Source organism: Furipterus horrens, unplaced genomic scaffold, assembly GCF_987537825.1.
Source record: "Furipterus horrens unplaced genomic scaffold, mFurHor1.1.pri manual_scaffold_1, whole genome shotgun sequence".
NCBI lineage: Eukaryota > Metazoa > Chordata > Mammalia > Chiroptera > Furipteridae > Furipterus > Furipterus horrens.
The window spans coordinates 32,982,494-33,001,407 of NW_028327171.1; the positions used below are offsets into that span (position 1 = coordinate 32,982,494).

The following is an 18,914-nucleotide window of genomic DNA, read 5'->3' on the forward strand; positions in this document are numbered from 1 at the left end:
ATTTTGACTTCATATAGACAGTTCTTATGAACCTAAATTTTAGATATGACTTCCTTCTATCCTGAGGGCATGATTTATTCAGAAGATGTTCACAATGCTTACTCTATACATGCAAATACTTCTAAAAGTGAACTGGGTAAAAATACATGAAGGATAATAATGTGTAAAAAATGTCTCTTCTGAAAATTTAACTGATCTATTGGAAGAGAAATGACTAAGCATGGGTGAGCACTTGAATACTTTGCATACATTTACCCTGCTTAATCCTCAGAGCATCCCAAAAAGGGTGGTATTGTTACTCCCACTTCACTAGTAAGATGCTGGGCTCAGAGGCATTCCCTAACTTCAAGATGACCCAACTATTCAATCAGGGATCACACCCAGAGGCAATCACTGATGAGCACGTTTGTGGTGTTCTTGAGAGCAGGGGACATGGCTTGTCCATACTCACAGAAGGGTCTCATTGATATTTGTTTTGCAAGCCTGCCATTGCCACAGCCCACCAAGTGCTAGGATTGCTAACATACAAAATTAATGCCTTTAGGCTGGTTCTTGAACAAGTTAAGAAAGCTTTGGTTCCTCCTGTTATATGGTCAGTGATCCCTAGGCAGGTGTCCACTAAGGGAATTAATAAAATCTCTTTTCTAAATCAAATTTCTCCTTTAGAATTGTTATAAAAGTTAGTAGTCAAGGATTTGGCTGATATACAAGCCAAAAGCAAGTTTACTAATGAACAAGGATAATAATTAAAATCAAAATACGAAGTAATTCAAGAATGAGAGCTTTTGAAGAGTCAGGAATTTGATTAAAAATTCAATTGCTTTTTTTCTATAATGAAACAGTTCTTTAACCACAAAACAGCTTTTATAATAATGCAGAAGAGTATGGTTCCAAGTAAAACACTCCCCCATTTTAATCATGGCTATTATTTTTGAAAATGAAAATGGCTGAGGTCATTGTAATCTATTTTAGGGTTTGCATGGGTTGGTGGTATTTTTTTTTTTTTGGCTTTGAGCTCTCCATGTTACCAGCTAGACATTATGGGTTTTGCTAGGTGCCCTTTCAAATCCTATTCTTTTTAATAATGTTGTACTTTATACACATAAATTAGAGTGAATTCCACTTTCCTTCCTAACAACTCCAGATGGGGTCCACACTTTCAAGAAAACTAGAACTTGCCTTTTTTTAAAATTGTGTGTACTTCTTAGAACAAGTATGTTCCTATCTATCTGCATAAAAATGCCGTGGATGTTCAAATGCTGAGAGATTAGTAAAAACAGGATTCATGTGGTCCTTTTCAAAACCAAACTGAAATACGAGAATAACATCTGTGTATCTACCCCTTCCAACTTACAAAGACAGACACAGATTTAAAAAAAAAAAAATGCTCCAAAACAAAACTCCATCTGGGCAGAAGTCTATACCTAGCAATACTTATGGACTGGGGGAGTCTACAGATGTTGAGTTAAGACACATCAGTGAAGCTCTCTGTCCCCTGTAGGACATAGCAGGCAAAATTATCACATGTGTAAAGACACTATAGTCACACAATCAGGTCATCTGACTGGACTTTCTGAATTTAGCTTGGCTTTTTAAATTATAATTCACTATCACATCACACAGAACAGCCCAAGATCCCTCTAAATAGTGCCAACTCATGTGTGGACACATGAGAGAATGTTTTTGCAAAGCATACATATTGTGAAGGGTTACGTACTAAAATGCTTTAAGCTGTTTGCTTGTTTATTTTTTTAAAAATCAACTTGCAAGACCAATGTAATAAGATGCTGTAGCTTTTATGAAAGGTGAAATAATTTTAAACACAGACACACAATGAGTTTATTTATTTAGAAACTTGTTAAAGAGAGTCTGGGAATTCAAATATTCAATGTTGACATTGTACAGAACTGGCCAGGAGCCAGAACTCAGTCTCCAGAGGGACCCATTGGACAAGGAATTCAGACCTTTCTCTCCTCCCACTTGAGCTAAATAGGTAGAGGCCATTAGTTATACCCACAGCAATATCTGAACCACACTCAAATAAGCTGCCCTAGCCAGGGTACTTCAAAGGAGGGCAAGTGTGTTTAGCTTTTTAGTGCTGAACTAGAGCAATATGTCACACTTTTGAAAGAGTTTTGTAAACAGTTTCTTCCTTATGTAGAAACAACTCTGAAGTTTCTTGTATGGCATGTAAGCATAGGTAATTAACAAGGATTATATTTTTTTCATTACTGGGGGAAAAATATAATACCAATCTGTATGAGAACTAGGGATCTCAGAGAAGCACACTGCTTCTCTATTTCTTTCTCTTGCTCTTGTTTTCTGTTCCGTTCATTTATCTCTTTTTCCTCTTCAGCATGCTTGTTCTCACTATACAGCCAATTTCCTTGAAAATTCCCTGGTAAACTCAAGAAGGCCAGAAGACTGGGAAGGGGGGTGGAATCTAATTTTAGAAAGAGGACAGTAGCAAATGGAGTGGGGAGGGAGCTAATGGTTCATACTGGGCAGTCCAGCAAAAAAGAAAAGCAGACCCCACAGACCTTTTCACAAAGTGCCTAGAGCTCAGCTTCCAGCAGAGGAGGTGTTCACCACCACTCCAGAAAAATGTGCCCAACATCCTTATAGTGTGACTGTCTCCCTATCCCTTCCCAGCCTTACTTCCCTGCCAAAGGAGGCTGGGAAGGGACCTGCCCTGCTGGAGAGTGAATGAGTGAGGTGTGCCTGCCCTCCTCACTCCAGTGGGTTTCTTAACCCCGGATGTGTGAATGTGTGTGTGTGAGTATGTGTATGTGCATGCGCGTGTACACTGTCAAAGCAAACCCGGGCTGAGGAAAGCAGTTGGCCAGGCACAAAGCACCTCTGAGATTTGAGAAGGAAGAAGTGTTCTGGCCACAGCTTGGGAGCTAGGAGCTGAGCAGCTGGAGGACAGAGGTGTGGAGGAGCTTTACCTTCTCACTAGGGCCTCCCCCCAACACACACTCTACCGCCCCTCCCCATCGGGGCCCACTTCCTCCTCCACACCAGTCGTTTTGAGATGAAGGGTGGGAAGGTGTGCCCAGCTCTTGGGTATAGGGCTCTGCCAGGCTCTTACCTTGGGAACAGGGTAAGAGCCATTGGCCAGGAGATGACAAGTCAAGTTTCTCCACTCAGGGCCAGCTTCCAGCAGAGACAAAACAGAGGAGCTTCGGGGACAGAGGACACCGAGCTGAGCAGGCTGAGGGAGACTTAACACTCTCTTGCCGTCCCTGCCCAGGGAGAACAGAGCCAGGTGTCCTCAGCTGTGGCCTTCCTGCATCAAGCCACATCTGCAGTCTCAGATAACCTGGCCCCAACTTCCAAAAATGAAATAAACTCCAAATGACAAGATGTTTAAAGGGGAAATGTTTACAGAGTTATTACCCTCAACTTTTACAAAAAAAAATAAAGAGAGAGAAAGAAAAGAAGGAAGGAAGAAAAAAAAGAAAGGAAGAAAGAAAGCAAAGATTTCGTGGAATGACATGTTAATTTTTATTCAATAAGCAAGCTGAGTACTGAATATCAGCAGAGGAGGCCCGGCCCGGATGGTAGGGAGAGGCCTCCCCTCAGAAAGCCTGAGCGCTGAGCTACCCCGCAAAAGACACTCAAGAACACTCACTTCGTTGCCAAGACCTGCGACTCTTCAGACCCTACAAATAAAAACCTGAAAAGGGAGCCTTTCTTTCCATCCTTCCTGCCTCTGCAGCTAATGAACCGTCCCTTTCCACAGTGTTGAGGATGAGGGGGGAAATGAAAAGCGTTATTAACCTTCCCTTAAACACAAATTTTTTTTTAATTTTTCTGGCGAAACACATAGAAATGCTGCAGAAAAACTACACTCCAAGTGCCAAATGCAATAAAGGAGACCTAAGCCAGGGTAATGGTCAAGTAATGGCAAATAAACCACCTTCCTAGAAGGGGCCTCTGCCTCCGACGGGCCAGTGTTTTTCCTCCTCAAAAGCAGTATAAAATAAAAAACTAAAATGTACTTTTTAACAAAGCTCTCTGTTGTACTCTGTTTGTGTTTCTTGTTTGTTTGTTTTTTAAGGATGAGGGAAAAACGTAAGTAGGTAGGCATAAGAGCAGTGCAAGCTGGAACCTGGGTGCGCATTTCCTTTATTATCTTAGGTACTGGGCTGCTAGGGCTGCTAAGGTGAGGAGTTTGAGCACTGAGCAAAGGGTCGCCAACTACCATACCTACTTCAAAACCTCTTTTTCAAGAGGTCAAGTGTACAAGTAACAGGTGTTCCTGGGTCTCTTTGAGACTTCTGAGTAGATAGTAGCTAAGACAGTTACTCATTGCAAATTCGTTCATTGCAGTAATTGAAACCCTGCGGGTATCACTTCAGGGACCTGGGGTGGGAGGTGGGAGTTCCTTCGGTGTTTCAGGCTCTAGACTAGCTGAGCAGAACCAGCCTCACTTCTTTCCCATCACCAGGAGAAAAACCGTAGCAACTGGCATGCTAGCACGGTCCAGGTGCTATCCTAACTGCTTGAGAAACCGGCTAGGAGACGCCCGTAGCTGCCAGAGTGGTCTTGGCTTTTATTTTTCTTTTCTTGAAAAATGGAAATAAAAGCCAAGAGCTTTAGGCAATACAAATGTCAACCTTCTGGCTTTTCTCTTATTTATTTCTTAATTAAATAATTTATTTCTCCCTAATGATTGTAACGAATGTATCGGTTTAAAGTATTGTGTTAAAAAAAAAAAAAAAAACAGCCGTATAAGTTGGAAAATGGGTCTGCATTCATTCTGGGTTTAACTTCAGTGGGTAGTTTCAGTGTCTGTGGTTCCTACTCTTGGTCCGTGGGATCCTGTACGGAAGCCAAGACTGCAACAGGACTTGGCCACCAAAGAAATTTACAGAAGACAGTAATAAACAACGAAGAAAACAACTGTTTCTGTGTGATTTGCTTCCACGGCAATGTTTACTTTTGCAACGATAAAGGTAGGTTTGTTTTGTGTTTTGTGTTTTCTTAAGTCTGCTGGTCACACTGCCTCTTCCTAACCCAGAAAAAGAAAGAAACCGGTGCAGACAGAGCGGCGAAGTTTCCGTTGAATTGCACCGCAGGGGTCACCACGCGCTTGGAAACTCACGCACTACGCGGGGGAAGGAACTAGCGCTTCGAAATACAAAAATGCATACTTTTATTATGATTTCCTTTATTACCCAGATTGTGACTGAAGAATTACATCAAGCTGCACTTCGGTCTGAGAAAGGCAGCCGCGGTGTCAAAAGCTGGAGCGGGAACCTGAGGCTTAGCAAGAGAAGTTTGTGAAGAGTTCGCATCTAGTTAGCAGAAAGCAACAGCGGCATCCTTAGAGACACTAGAAACAAAATTAATGGGTCTCCCACTGGCTCAATGACAACTATCACCAAATCAGAAAAGAGGCTTGGTCTCTGGCTGTTCAGTGGTCTGCGCCTGCGGGAATATTTTAATACCATAGCATACAGCTTGGCAATTAAAGGAGTTGAAAAAGCTGCTCAAGAAAATTCGAAGGGTTTCGCGTTCTGCTTTCACTTCTGCGGGCACCCGGCATGAGGTGCACGAAGCCTTCGGCTTTCATTTCACAACTTACTCTTGGTTGCAATAGGTTCTCCACCCACCCCTCTCCCCTCGCCCATCAACCCTCATCACACACACACACACACACACACACACACACACACACACACACTCTCTCTCTCTCTCTCTCTCTCCTAACCTTCAGTCGTAATTGAAGTCCCCAGGCCTGCAAGCATATATACATTTATTCCTTCCCAGATGAAAAATAAAGACATCGGCCTCATTTACAAGCAAACAGGAAAAACAGGAATTCCACCGGTGCGCTTTGACACTGTCGCAGCTAAGTGAAACGAACAATATCCAAAAGAGAAACAGATGGACTGGTGACCCAAAGAGCCTTATATTCAGGTTGATCCCTGAGACCAGGGCGAAACGAAACACTGGGGCGTGGGGGAGTGCTTGGGTGAGACTGGACGAAGCACTGGAAAGGCGCCTACAGTGACAGTATCTCTCTGGGCTAGACCGCGCACTCCCACCACCAAAGAAATCCAGCCGGCCCAGCCGGAACCTGAGGCTTGCTTCTACTTGGCTGCCGCGGGGACACCAGAGGCTGCAAGGCTTGGGGCGTACTTGGTTTTCATATGGAAGGAGGGGAGGGTAAGAGACTAGGGATTTCACTGGTAAGAAGCATTCCATCCCCCACCTCCAATCTCTTCTCTCTCTAGTCCACAAGCAAAACAATTCTGTTTCCAGCGAGTGAGGAAAGCGAACGGCGGCCTGTACTCTCCCGAGGCTGCTCCAGACCCACGTGCCGACACCTCGCGGAGGAGCACTTTAACTGCTCCGGTTCTTGGTACCGCCGAGTCCCCTTAAGACTCGAGGTAGAAGCATTTAGACAAACCCAATCCTGTTGCCTACAGTTGCGGTTAACACTCGTACCATCTCAGTGTCGGCTTCGCAGGCAATGCCGAGCGAAGTCACCAAACACTTCAGCAAGAAGGGGGGGGGGCGGGGATCCCGCCGCCCCCACACGGAAGGAACCCAATTGCCCTTGTCCCGTGTGTCGCAGGCCGATCCAGGCCGAGCAGGCAGGGGGCGCCGGGGAGTGTTAGTGACCCAAGACTCAGGCTGGGTCCAGAAGGAGAGCGGGAGGCTCCGCCGCGCCTTCTCCGCTGCCCAAAGTCCCGGCAGCCCGCCCCCTTGGGGTCACTCGGCGCCCCGCCAGCCTGAAGCTCAAGGGCCGGAGCGCGCCCTTTCGGCCCCCTTCTCGGCGGCGGCTGTCGCCGCTGGCTGCGTGCCCTCCACTCCCAGCTTTCCACGCGCTCGCGGGGCCTCGTCTCTCCCCACCTGCCCGCGGCTCTGCGCAGCCAGTTGCTCTGCTCTGCCCTGCCCTGCGCCCCCACCCTCGTCTCCCCCACTCCCCACCCCAGTCCTCGAGCCGCGCACACCGCACACCGGAGAGTACAGCCGAGCGCACAGCGCCCACTACCGCAACCGCAGCTCGGCGCAGCCCACCAGCCCGCGCAACTTCCAGCGGCCGCCTCGCAACTTTTCCCAACTCCACCACTCATGCCTGCTGCCGCCGCCACCACAGTGGCTCCCTCGGAGCCTGCCACCCACCCCAAACCCCAGAAACAAACCGAAGACCAAAAATGCTTTCTTTCCCAGACACCCCCCCTCCGCTCCCCCTCCCACACCCGGGACTAGCTGGTTGGCCAGAGGCAACTCTCCTCCGCCTGGGGGAAGGGGAGGGGAGGGGGAGACTCACTCATCTCCTCTTCCCCCCCCCCACCCCTTCCCGCTTGCTTTCGCGCTCTCTCCTCCCTCCCACCTAGTCTTTGCTGCCCCCACCCCACCCCCACCCTGGGGTTGCCACAGCTGGTCCTTGCGCGAGGCTGAGGTCTGCCCGGCTCCTCTGGCGCCCAAACCAGGAGCGAGAGCGAGGGCGGGCGGCCGGACGCGGAGGCTGAGACCGGCAGGTTGCTGGGGCTGCGCTGCGCCTGCCCTCCACCCGGGGCCCCGGAGCGAGAGGCAGCCCCGCGCTCCCTCCCGGAGAGCTGGAGACAGATATGCAAGATGGCAGAGGAGGGGGGAAAGCCAATAGAAAAGGGATATTGCACCTACTTGTGGCCAGTTTCCTTGCCCTGCCTTTGGATCTCATGCTGTGCCCAGTCCTGCAGCCGCTGGTGTGTGGTTGGGGTTTTTTTTTCTTGGATCTTTTCCTTCTTTTGCTCTCCCTCTCGCTCCCTCCCTCTTCTCTCTCCCTCTCTCTCCCTCTCTCTCTCTCTCTCTCTCTCACACACACACACACACACACTTACACACACTCACACACACTCACACACACTCACTCTCTGTCTTTACCTCTTTCACTCTCTCCCTCCCTCTCTCCCTTTCTCTCAGTCCACACTCGCTATCTCTCCAGCATTGTCAGTTTGGACACCTTCGCACATGCGCGCTAGACGCCCCTCCAACATCTCAGCGCCGCCAAAAAAAGTTTGGAGCGATTTATCACTTTGATTTGGAGATCTTGTCAGATGGCAATCGCCGAGGAGGCGGAGAAAGAGAGCCACAGGGAGGGCGGCGGGGGGCGGGGAGCGAGCACGGGGAGCCAGAGGGGAGCAGACACTTCGCCCCCCCCACCTGAAAAAAAAAAGAATGAAAAGACTCCGACAGAGTATTGATTTGATGTTGGGAGTCACCAGTAAGCCTGTATCATTACTATTACTGTTTTTCCACTATAAATTGCAAGAAATTTTCTATACCGTCCATACCAAGAAGGCGGGGTGAGGGAGGACTTTTTAAATCTTTCACATACTGAAAGAACTAGAAGGGCTGGACTCTCGACGAATGATCCAGGAGAAAGTGAGATTCTTCCTGAACTTCGGGAAATCTGATGCTGTCGCTGCTACTGCTACCGGAGCTATTGCGGCTTCTGCTTTCAGAGTTGAAAGCAGAATAAATAACTGTTTCTTTCTCAAGTTTAGGTATAATGTCAAAGCTTGTCGCCACCTTTAGAACATTTTAGTGACCTATTCCCACCAAACAGTAATTTTCATCTTTGAATCCTAGGTCCAGGCAAGCTCGGGCATTTGATATCCAAGACCTCCTGCCTTCCCTGAGGTCGGCTGTCACCTTCCGGCCTCCCCACCGCTGCCCCCTCGCCTCCTGCTGCAGCTCAGCCGCCTGCCATTTTCACTCTTTCGCTTAAACCCACAACCGCCGGGGTCGTAAGAAGGAGGTGGGGAAATCCACCCCCCGCTCTTAAAAAGTACATTGTTGAAATTTGCTTTTATTACAGGATTTACCAAGGAAGTGGGTAGCAGAAATGTTCAAGGTAGACTCAATTCCAACCATGTATAGATTTTCTCTTGGTACAACCTCCTTGCATTAAACAGTTTTGTTCAATACCTTCCATGAGCTATTTATGTCCCCATTAATATCTGTTGCAAATCCTGCCAGACACCATAAAAGAAAATTACAATCTTTTCAGTCTCTGTACTGCAACAATACATCCTTGATGTTCAAGTTAAAGAAAAGGAAAAAGAAAAACAGGTCCTGGTGGTGAGCTTGGCAAAGGCAGGGGAGGGGAAGGAAGATCATTGAGAATGCCCAGTTGTACTTGTTGTCATTTATTGTCTAGGGGTGTGAATGAGCAAATAGCAAGATTCAACCCCAAAGGGCATCCAACAATGGCTCACAAATACCTTCATTCAGGAAAATCAAAATTCGAAGGATTTACCATGGTTAAGAATGCTTCTTTCTCCAAAGTTGTGTAAATCCCGGGGCATTTGGCTAAAAGATACAGGTCCCTGGAGAACTAAGGTACAGGTCCCAAGGGAGACATGTGTAATATTGAAATTTGAGGAATGGAAGTGGGAGTAAAACAACTTCCAAAAGAAAAACCTCTGGTGCCCATGCACATGGGCACAGGAGAACCCTACCATTCTTTTTGAACTAAAGAGGCCAGTGGGAGTTTTCCTTCAGTCCTACAATACCTGTTGCCCTGCGTATACAGGTGTTGTACTTATACATTCGGTTGATGCAGAAGTACCAGGCACTTCAACATTTTGCGTGTGGGTGCTCAGGGATCTGTGAATGTGAGTTCACTTGCTCCTCTCAGTTTAGTTGGAGGAGTGCCTTTGCTCTGACCAGTAAGTGTCCTGACGGGAAAAGGAGAAATGGAGGTCAGGAGTCTTCAGAAAGGAAGTAAAATCTCTAGGAAGAGAAACACACTAGACTAGCCAGCAAGATGTTCATAGAAACTGCTTTTGGGCAGTTTAAGGGACTCTCTAGGGACCCTCACCTAGGCCAGAGGATGGAGGGGCCCTGCTGGAGGATCAGGTCCCTCCCAGCTGTCAGACCCTTGAGGGCCTTGGCTCCCAGTAGAGGAGGTGGAGTCCACTGGGGACGGAGGGAGAATCTGACTGGGACATTTCATATCACCTTCTCAACTCCCCCACATCCCCCCTGGGGAGCTTAAAAACTAAATAAAAGCAGTGATCAACCTCCCCTTCTATTGCTCTCGTTAATTCCTTTTATCTTATTCCCCCCCCTCCCCAGGGAGTCTATATCTGGGCCCCCTTGCAGAAAGGAGGTTAAGAGGAGTGCCAGGGAATTTTCTAGGACAGAAGGGTGCCTAGGAACCAAACCCAAGACTAAATACAAAATCCACAAGTGAAGCTGCAGTTGTTGCTTCTGCTGAGAAATTATAAACCACGTGGCAGGCTAGGGGTGGGGTAGGGTCTATGAAAGCAACTGGATGGGATGTGGGGGACTAAAGAAAATCAAGTCTGAGCCCCCAAATTTAAAGATCTCTGTCTTTTAAACTTTTGTAGAGGACAGGGAAGTGGGGGCGGGGTGGGAGGCATGGGGCGCAACTGGAGTGCCCTTCCGTTCTTGTTTTTAAAGTCCCTGGGGTCGCGGTCGATTCAGCGAACAGGTCTTTTGCCTGGCCTCTGGAAAGAGTTTCTAGACAAGATCAAATCCAACCTCTTCTAACTGAAGTGATAAACACAAACTCCTCTGTGCCCTCGGGCCAAGCCATTGTGAAAAGACAAAGCATTTTTCTTTACGTTGTGGTTTAAATAAAATATTTCTAATATCATCACTTTTCTTTTCAAACCTAAAAGATGGGTTTCCTTTCCTTTCCTTTTCTTCCTGTTCTCTTTATTTCTTTGTGTTTATCATTTGCTTTCTCCACTAAGTGAGTGTTAATAAAAGAGCTAAGTTGCTAGTTCAAGTGTGTTTAACCTGATGGAGCAAACGCTCAGCAGCAGTGGACCGTGCTCGCCGCCTGCAGCGCGGCGGACCCTGTGCGCCAACCCCGGCTGGTTCCCAGTCCCAGATGCCTGGACCTCGTCAGTTCCACCTGTCCCAAGTCTCAGCCGTGAGACCCAAGCAGATGACTTTCTGTTCAGCAGCTCCAGGGGTTCCCGACACCCTCTGACGGGACGTCTAAGCTGTCGCTGGCCCAAGAGAAAAGAGGCCTCCAACAAGTTGGCAGAGCTGCCACCCCCACCTCCCGCGTTTCCCTTTCCTCCTGAAATTCGTTTCCTTGAGGGGCAGTATCACGGGTCCTAATGTTTAACTGCATTTCCTTTCTCGGAAGCGGGCATCCTGGAAGCAGTGCCTCTCTTGAAAGTCGATGAGCTTACAGGCTTTCAGATTTGCTTATTTTATTACTGTCATTTTTTTGCTTTCTGGTTTTTCTAGGGGGTTTGTTGCTGTTGTTGTTAAGCAAAAGCAAAGAAGATCGAGGTGGGACTTGGAAAGAAGATGAGTCATTGAAGAAGAGAAGAGGACAAGTTTCCCTCTTCCCCAACTATGTGTCTTTAATTAATGCTGGAAACGACAAAGAACCGATTTTCAATACATTGCACGCAACAGGAAATTTTCCTTTCCTTGCATTATAATTGAACCAACCCCACAGTGTCTTTGGAAGAAAGTTTGAATTCTTTATGGAGTTATTTCTTGGCCTATTGTCTTTGTGCAGTGAACTTTACGTCTTGCTATTCAATCGCAAACCTATATTCTCCTGGCTACCAGCAAGATTAATTTAATCATTGTAATGCAATTATTAATACTGTTTACCCAACGCTGGGTTTCAGGTTGGCTGTTAAGAAATTAAACTCTCGCTGGGTGACCAGAGCTAGGCAGGGGTTTCTTCATGTTGAAATGAAACAGTCCTCTTTATTTAGTCTCAGAGCTCTAGCTTTCGGCCACCGGCTCAATTAGCCAAAATGGAAACAATTTTCATTCATTGCAATAACTCACTGTTCTGGAGATCGCTTTCAAAATATACACTTTATTATTATATGCTGACCTCGGTGGCGTGGAGTGGCAATAAAAGAAAGGGGCAGGGAGATCTATCTAGCCCCCTTGGGCTATAATTATTAGAAATTAATTGGGTTCAGGACCCTGGGTAGTCTAGCTAAATTAATAGCTTGTCTAGTGGTTTAAATCCGAATTTTTAGTCCACAGGAGAGAAAGAGCGAGAGCTACAGACATGAAATGCAGACCCAAGGGACGCCTGAGTTTACTTGCAAGACCCTCATCTATTAAATAGTGACCAGAATACATTTGAGTTGAGGAGAGGGGGCCGGAGTAGGAGGGGGCGGGAGCCAGAAAAAAGAAAGAAGAGAGATGGGGAGGGAGGCTGCGAGTGAGCTAAAAGGTCTCGAGTTGATTTTATTCGATTTTTCTTGCCTGCATTGTTTTCGGGAGGGGTTGCATTTAGGGGTTAAAATACAAACTAAAGATCCCGTGTACTCGGAGCTGTCGTGCTGGAGTAAAAGTGAAAAGGGAGCCTTAGGCAAAAGGAAATTACTGCGAGCCCGCGTGACCTTTCAGGGAGGTAATCAATCAAGTGATCAACAGGGATATTTATCATCGCTATATAGGACTACTTCGTCCTGCACGGGCGGGGTTGGGCAGGGAAGAGGAAGGTGGAGACGCGCACGCACGCACACACACGCGCACACACACAAAAGTTTGGGCAAACCCGATAAGCCTCGAGACAGAACGCGTAGGCTTTAATAAATGTTAAGACTGTTCGTTTAGTTTGACAGTCATGGAAAAACACACATTCATACGCCTACACAGGGAGGAAATGTTCACATCCCCGCAGCAGTGGCTGCGTGAAGGTGTTAACTTTAAACCATCTGCTGTGCTTTGCTCTGAAAGGGAAGCTAAGCGATGAAATGCGCGCTTCAAACGTCGGGGAGGAGAGTCCGCGGGACTAGCTCCGCTTCTGCAAGCAGTCAGGGAACGGGCGCCGCCCGCCGCAGGGGGCGCAGGGCAGCTGGGGTGCCCCTCTCTGCGGTGCGCGGATGCCGGGATCCATGGCACAGAGGCAGCCTCCTGTTCCTGCGAAATCCTCGCGTTGCCTCAGCCGCGCGGCCCCATAGAGGCGCACTGGAGACCAGCCTGCCTCAGCGAGCAAGCGCGGCGGGGATTTGGCGGCTGCTGTTTTCTGCCCAGTTACCTTCTCTATCCTTGTAAAAACTCACTGTTTTGTAAATTGCATTTTTGGTCCCGGATTTCTTAGCAAATCGTTAGGTTTTACAATCCTGTTCCCACCCTCTGATCGTTCAACAACCCCCGCCCAACCTCAGACGCGTATATAAAAGAAGGGGCGGGAGGAGGCTGGCTTTTAATAATAATGATAATGATATTAAATAGTCAGCTTAAAATCTAGACCCCCGGGGCCCTCGCCCAGCTCGGGGATTATAATCAGCAGTTCTTTCGGGAGAAGGTCAGGCTGATTACTGGCCCTGGAGGCTGGGAACTATTTCACCACGGATTTATGAAACACAGGTTGGGGTGATGCGCGCCACCTCCCAGGTAGCAAGCCGCCGCTCCCGCGGTGTGGGAATGTGGGGCCGCGCCAGGGCCGTGCTGGTTGGCACCAGATGCGGAGCTCTGGCTCTCCCGCCCGTCGTTCCCGCTGCCCTCTCGGACTCTGAACTGCGTCTTCCCGCACAGCCTAGTCTGCGGCGCCCCCGCCTGGCTTCCCCCGCCGCAGCAGCTCCCAGTACTCCCGCTGCAGAGGGCTCCAGCTGTGCACAGTAGCCGCCTGGGCGTGGGGGTGGGAAACAGCTGGAGCGCCCCGGGGAAGTGTGGGTTGGGGTGGAAAGGAACCCAGCAAGGAGGATTACGAGGCGAGGAACTCCCGGCGTTGCTACTGCTTTAGGATAGGAAGAGCAACTTCACCGGGTACAAAATCTCTGCCAGTGGAAACAGGAGCTTCGGAGAGAAATCGGACTGCTGCCGTGCGATGCCCCGGGAAGTTTGGACCTCCTTGGGTCACTGATACTGAACAAAGAATAATCTAGAAAAGTGCTTCTCAAAGTTAAATGTGTATGTGAACCCTCTTGGGCTCTTGTTTTAAATGCAGATTCTGATTCAGTTAGTCTGAAGTGAGACCCAAGCAGTCTCTATTTCTAACAGGCTCCCAGGTAAAGCGGGTACTCCTCAAAGTGTGGCTCCCGGACCAGCAACACCAATCTTACCAGGACTTTATTAGAAATACAGTATCTCGAGTCCCCAGCCAGACCGATTAAATCAAAATTTGCATTTTAGCAGGTGATTCGCTTGACCATTGAAGTTTGAAAACCACTGCCTTAAAATATGCCTGGCTGGGTTTTCTTTCTTCTGTCTTAGATCAGGACACCTCCATGACTGACCCTCAGTTCAAGTCGATGAACCTCTTCATTTAAAAGCTGCAGCTCCTCTGGCCCCTAACAGAAACTCTTTCCTCCATCCATTTGACTGCTGGACTCAGAGGCCAAATATCACCAGTGAGGCCTTCCTGGATCCTGGCCTGATTGACAACCCCCACACCCACTTTCCTCTCACCCCTCAGTATTTTGCTGTCAAGTCTATGATGTTCACTCTTCCCTCTTTACATTGAACTCCTTCGTTTCCACTCTTCCTTAGCCTCTCAACTGTAGGCTTCTTGAAAGAATCCACACCTATCTTTTCTACCTTTGTTTTCTCGCTCTAGCATGGAGTCATTCCTTCCCCATGAGATTAATGTATAAAAAAGTATTTGTGAACTGTAAAGCTAAAGTAATTATTACCTTTTTTTTCATCCCCTCAGCCACCCTCCCATAGGCTAGAACAATTCTTTACATCACTAGGCACATAGTATGTTGTTGTTTTCTCTCTCTGGAAGGTTCCTGAACTTATCACAAACCTGATTTCAGAACCTAGAACACAATCAGATTTAAAGCTCTTTGTATGAAGGCTTGGGTCCTAGTTTTCTCCTCTTTCTATAGAGTTATACAGGGGTTCTATCTGACATCGGCATATTCTAATTTTGTGATTCAGTAAGTTGGTCCTGAAGCCTGGAAACTGTTAGCATTCTAAGTGGCAGGAGCTGAAAGTTGGTATCCTCAAGAGTTAAAAGCTAGCTTTTGTAAATTAAAATTAAGTGAGCCCTTTTTAGGTTCTGCAAAAAGAACATACACCACCAAAGGTCCTGTAACTCTTTTGGAAGCCATAATTGCCAGACTTAGGAAAAGATGGCAATATTCGGATTTCAGGTCCATTATACATTAGCTAAACTCTAGGACAGCAAGATAGAATTGAAAGACCATAAGAGTCAAACCTTTGGAGGTTCAAATCCCAGTCCTGCCTTTTATCAGCGGTGTAACCTTAGGCAAGTTACTGAAGGTCTCTAAGTCCCCATTTTCTCCCCTGTATGATGGGAATAATTATGTATATCTTTCAGAATTGTTTTGAGGATTAAAGATGATGTATATGAAGTGCCTAGTATGTAATGCCTGCTACATTAGTAGAAATTTAACAAACAAAGCTATTTAGAGCTCCAAGCTCTAACATTCTATAATTTGGCATAATGAAAAGTCTTATATTGTATGTGCTGGAGGGGTAGTTAAGGGTCTTAGATACCTCCCTTTCCACTCCCATTTTAATGAGATATATATTATAGTTTTTTTTTCTCAACAGACTGTTCAAATAACTGAAGCCTAAGGCCTTTGATACACACACTTACACACACACATAAACTGGTTTGTGCAACTCGACCTTAACATTGCAATTTGAATGGGCACCAATGTGTGTGTTCGTGTGTGTGAGAGAGAGAGAGAGAGATTGGATTATAGCTACATATTTTTAAGGGATTCTTCTGTCTTGTGCCTACTCTCAGTATGACTTGGGTCATACCCAGCTCATCCTGTGCAAGCAGGATCCTGAACACCTCCCAGATAGAATAAAGCAACAGGACCTGAACCACACGATGGGGGCCACTGAGACCCACTGACAGAAACATTGCTCCTCCCCTGGCCAACTGAATGTAAATTTTTCTGGATAATACATACAAAGTTATAATTTGAAGATGTCTAATGTGTCTGTGTTAGCATATTCTCTCTCTCTGAGAGGAAAGCCACAGAGACAATTCAAAGAGAAAGTGGTTTTTAATGAGATTAGTAAGTGCTCTTTCTTTTTAAAAAATATTTACATTGCTTACATGATTTTTTTGTACATTAGTGTTTTAAATTCTGGTTTTCATTAATCTAGTTGTTAACCCTGCTTTCAATACATGAAACTATTGGTTGAGTTTAGATCCCAGCCAGGAAATAAAAGATTTATGAAATTTACACACATAGTACTTTAAAATTCTTTATTCAAACAAATGATTATGGTTGACATAAGAAAATATAGAGATTATCAAAGCAAATTAATTTGTTTAATGTACTTTTAAACTTATAGATACAGATTTTCCACATCTTTGTAAAGCACAAACTATGGGATCCATGCTGAGAGAGTTTATAAAGGAGACTGCCTTGTAACAAGATCTTCAGTGCTCAGTAACTTAATTCCCTTGACTTGGGTCCAAGGAGACCTGGCTACCCTCACACTCACTATAGACTGAAGTCCCATAGCTATGACAGAGTGGGATACAGGTGTGCCCTGCTTTATGAAAAGCCACATCACAATGTGATTATTTGCTCCATGCTATTTTATTAAATAATGAGTTCCTCTGGGACATTTGAAATATGATTTGACTTTAAAAATTTGATTTATACTCACTTTTCCCAGAAACATACCCATAGAAGTAAAGCTCTATTTTTTCAAAATGGTGACACATGTCCCTTAGCAAATGTTTTATAAGCAGTCCATTTTCAAAGGTTAAGACAAGGAAGCATAGTTCTGAGACTGGAAAAGAAATGATTTCTGTACAGAGAACCAGTTGTGCACAGAAGAAACAGTAGGAAACGATCTCCTGAATTATCTGTTTTGAGGGCACTCATCAGGATTTTCAGATGTCCTGAAAGTCTGACATATGTTAGGATTTGAACATCAAATGTTTCAGAAATACAATTGTTCTGAATTATAATGCAAAAACATTCCACATCAACTCTATAAACACTCTTGAAAAATACTTTTTCAAAACTGGAGAAGAAATTTCTATTGCATGGAGAAACTGAAGAACACTTCTAAAATTGGTCTGGGTTTATACCCATATAGAAGTAATAGCCTATGGGCAAAAATCCAGCTCCTATCCAGATTTTCACTTAGCTAGTTGGCACTAGGCTGAAATCTTAAAATTGTATATATTGAACTAATCAGGACATTGGCATTCTCATGGGCTACAAGAGACAGCTTCACTTCTGCCTGCAGTGGAAGCACCAATGCAGGGAAACCAAAATAGTGAATACTTTGTTGATGTATCTGTTTCTGTTGTGTTAGTTTCATGCTGAACTTCCCACACCATTTGTATCCAAAATCTCTGGAGACTCAACAATCATGCAGGCTTCTTCATCACACTAAATGGGCAAACTGGTGCTCCTTTTGCTTCCCAAAGGGGTCCAACATATAATCTTCCTAAAGCACAGTTCTGATAATATCATTCTTCTGCTCAGGATCTTTAAGATCCCGTAGCTATTTTCAAGATAAAGACTGGAAATGTTACCTTTTATTCAAAGGCACTTTAGATATGGAAAACAGCAAGAGGGGTGGTAAAGCATGAGGTGAGCACCAGAAGTGTTGAGAATCTTAGTCTTCCTGACTTCCGGGATTCAAGAAGAGACATTATGGGAAATAGGTTGGTAAAGATAGATCGGGCACATGCCATGGGAGACTTGGAATAAAGGCAAAACTGGTTTTATCTTGAAAATAACTGAGAGAGTTTGAAGAGTCTGAATTGGGTAGGGAGGGGGGTGACATGATCAGAATTGTGCCTTAGAAAGATTAAGCAGGCAGTGGTGTGTAGAATGGATTGCATTTCTTTGCACATGTTCAGTCTACCTATCATTTGAGATCCAAGACAAACATCACCCGCTCCAGTAAACTGTTGATATAGTTCTCTGAACTGGAAGCAATCTCCCCATCATAAACCTCCTGTGGCATCTCTTCCTTACATGTTGGTTTTGTACCTCTATGCTCTCTCTTAATACGCTGCCAATTTCTTGGGGGGTATTTGTATCCAGCTCTTCTTGCCCTCCACTGCTATGGCATATCTTCTTAAGAACTAGTAGCTCTTTCTAAATGTAAGAATTTTTAATTTTCAACAATTTTAGAAATGCTCAGTACTTAACTTTTTAAATACTGCCTCTACTTCAGCCTCTTGATTCGTTCTTTCTTGCTCTCTGATTAAATGTATGGAAGATCTTTCTGTGCTATCTTCCCTGTTTCTTTGACTCTCTTTCACAAAATCCACCTCTTTATCTCTCTGTGTTTCATTCTGAATAACTTCTTCAGATTAACAGTTAAGTTCTCTAATTCTCTCTTTAGCTTTGTCTAATCAGCTATTTAACCTGTCAACTTTTTCTATCTCAATTATTTTTCATTCCTATAATTTATATATATTTTAAATTTTTTCCATTTTATTTTCACACTGCTTTGTTGCCTTCTTATTTTTAGGCTCAAGGTTAGGTTTTTAAACATTGTAAGCATATCTCTTTTATATGACAGTGCTTTTATCTGAAGTTTTTAAAGGCCTAGTCCTGCTGTTTGCTGTATATATTGACTATTGCTTAGATAAATTATTTTCCCATATTTTAGAATTTTAGATTGTTAGTTCACCTTTAGCAAGATCATGTTTAAAATTAGTTGAAGACTTATTTTTCCAGAGTGATTTTACACTTATTTTTATCAGATACCCCAGGGATAGCATCAATTTTTTAATATATGTATGAGCCTGGGATTTTCCAAACTTTAGAGGATGTGTAATTAGAACCAGAAACATGAGTAATAGTAGGACTGTTGGGAAGAATTTTTAGGGGAGACTTTTTAACCCAGAGGCAAGATGAAAAAAAGCTTCCTTGTTATATCTTTGTATGGTAAGCTGATAATTTTCTAGACCAACCTTTTACTGATGATACAACTCCTTGAGACCCATTTTAATGCAAGGGTATCTGTTCTAACTC

The 18,914-nt window shown here is 45.3% G+C and overlaps 1 protein-coding gene and 1 long non-coding RNA gene across 7 annotated transcripts in view; one reads left to right on the forward strand and one right to left on the reverse strand.

Moving 5' to 3' along the window:
- Window positions 1–7,800, reverse strand: part of MECOM (MDS1 and EVI1 complex locus) — a 551,717-nt gene extending 543,917 nt beyond the window's left edge. For all 6 annotated transcript variants that reach the window (XM_090273623.1, XM_090273601.1, XM_090273584.1 and 3 more), the window contains exon 1: window positions 7,645–7,800. In XM_090273623.1, the coding sequence (XP_090129749.1) occupies window positions 7,645–7,681 (37 nt within the window). In that variant the 5' untranslated portion in view covers window positions 7,682–7,800. The remainder of the gene's footprint in view (window positions 1–7,644) is intronic.
- LOC150020847 (uncharacterized) lies at window positions 7,400–8,932 on the forward strand. Its single transcript, XR_016510507.1, has 2 exons — window positions 7,400–7,706; window positions 8,593–8,932. It is a non-coding gene; the product is annotated as an uncharacterized LOC150020847 (long non-coding RNA).
- Window positions 8,933–18,914: the final 9,982 nt, after the last annotated feature.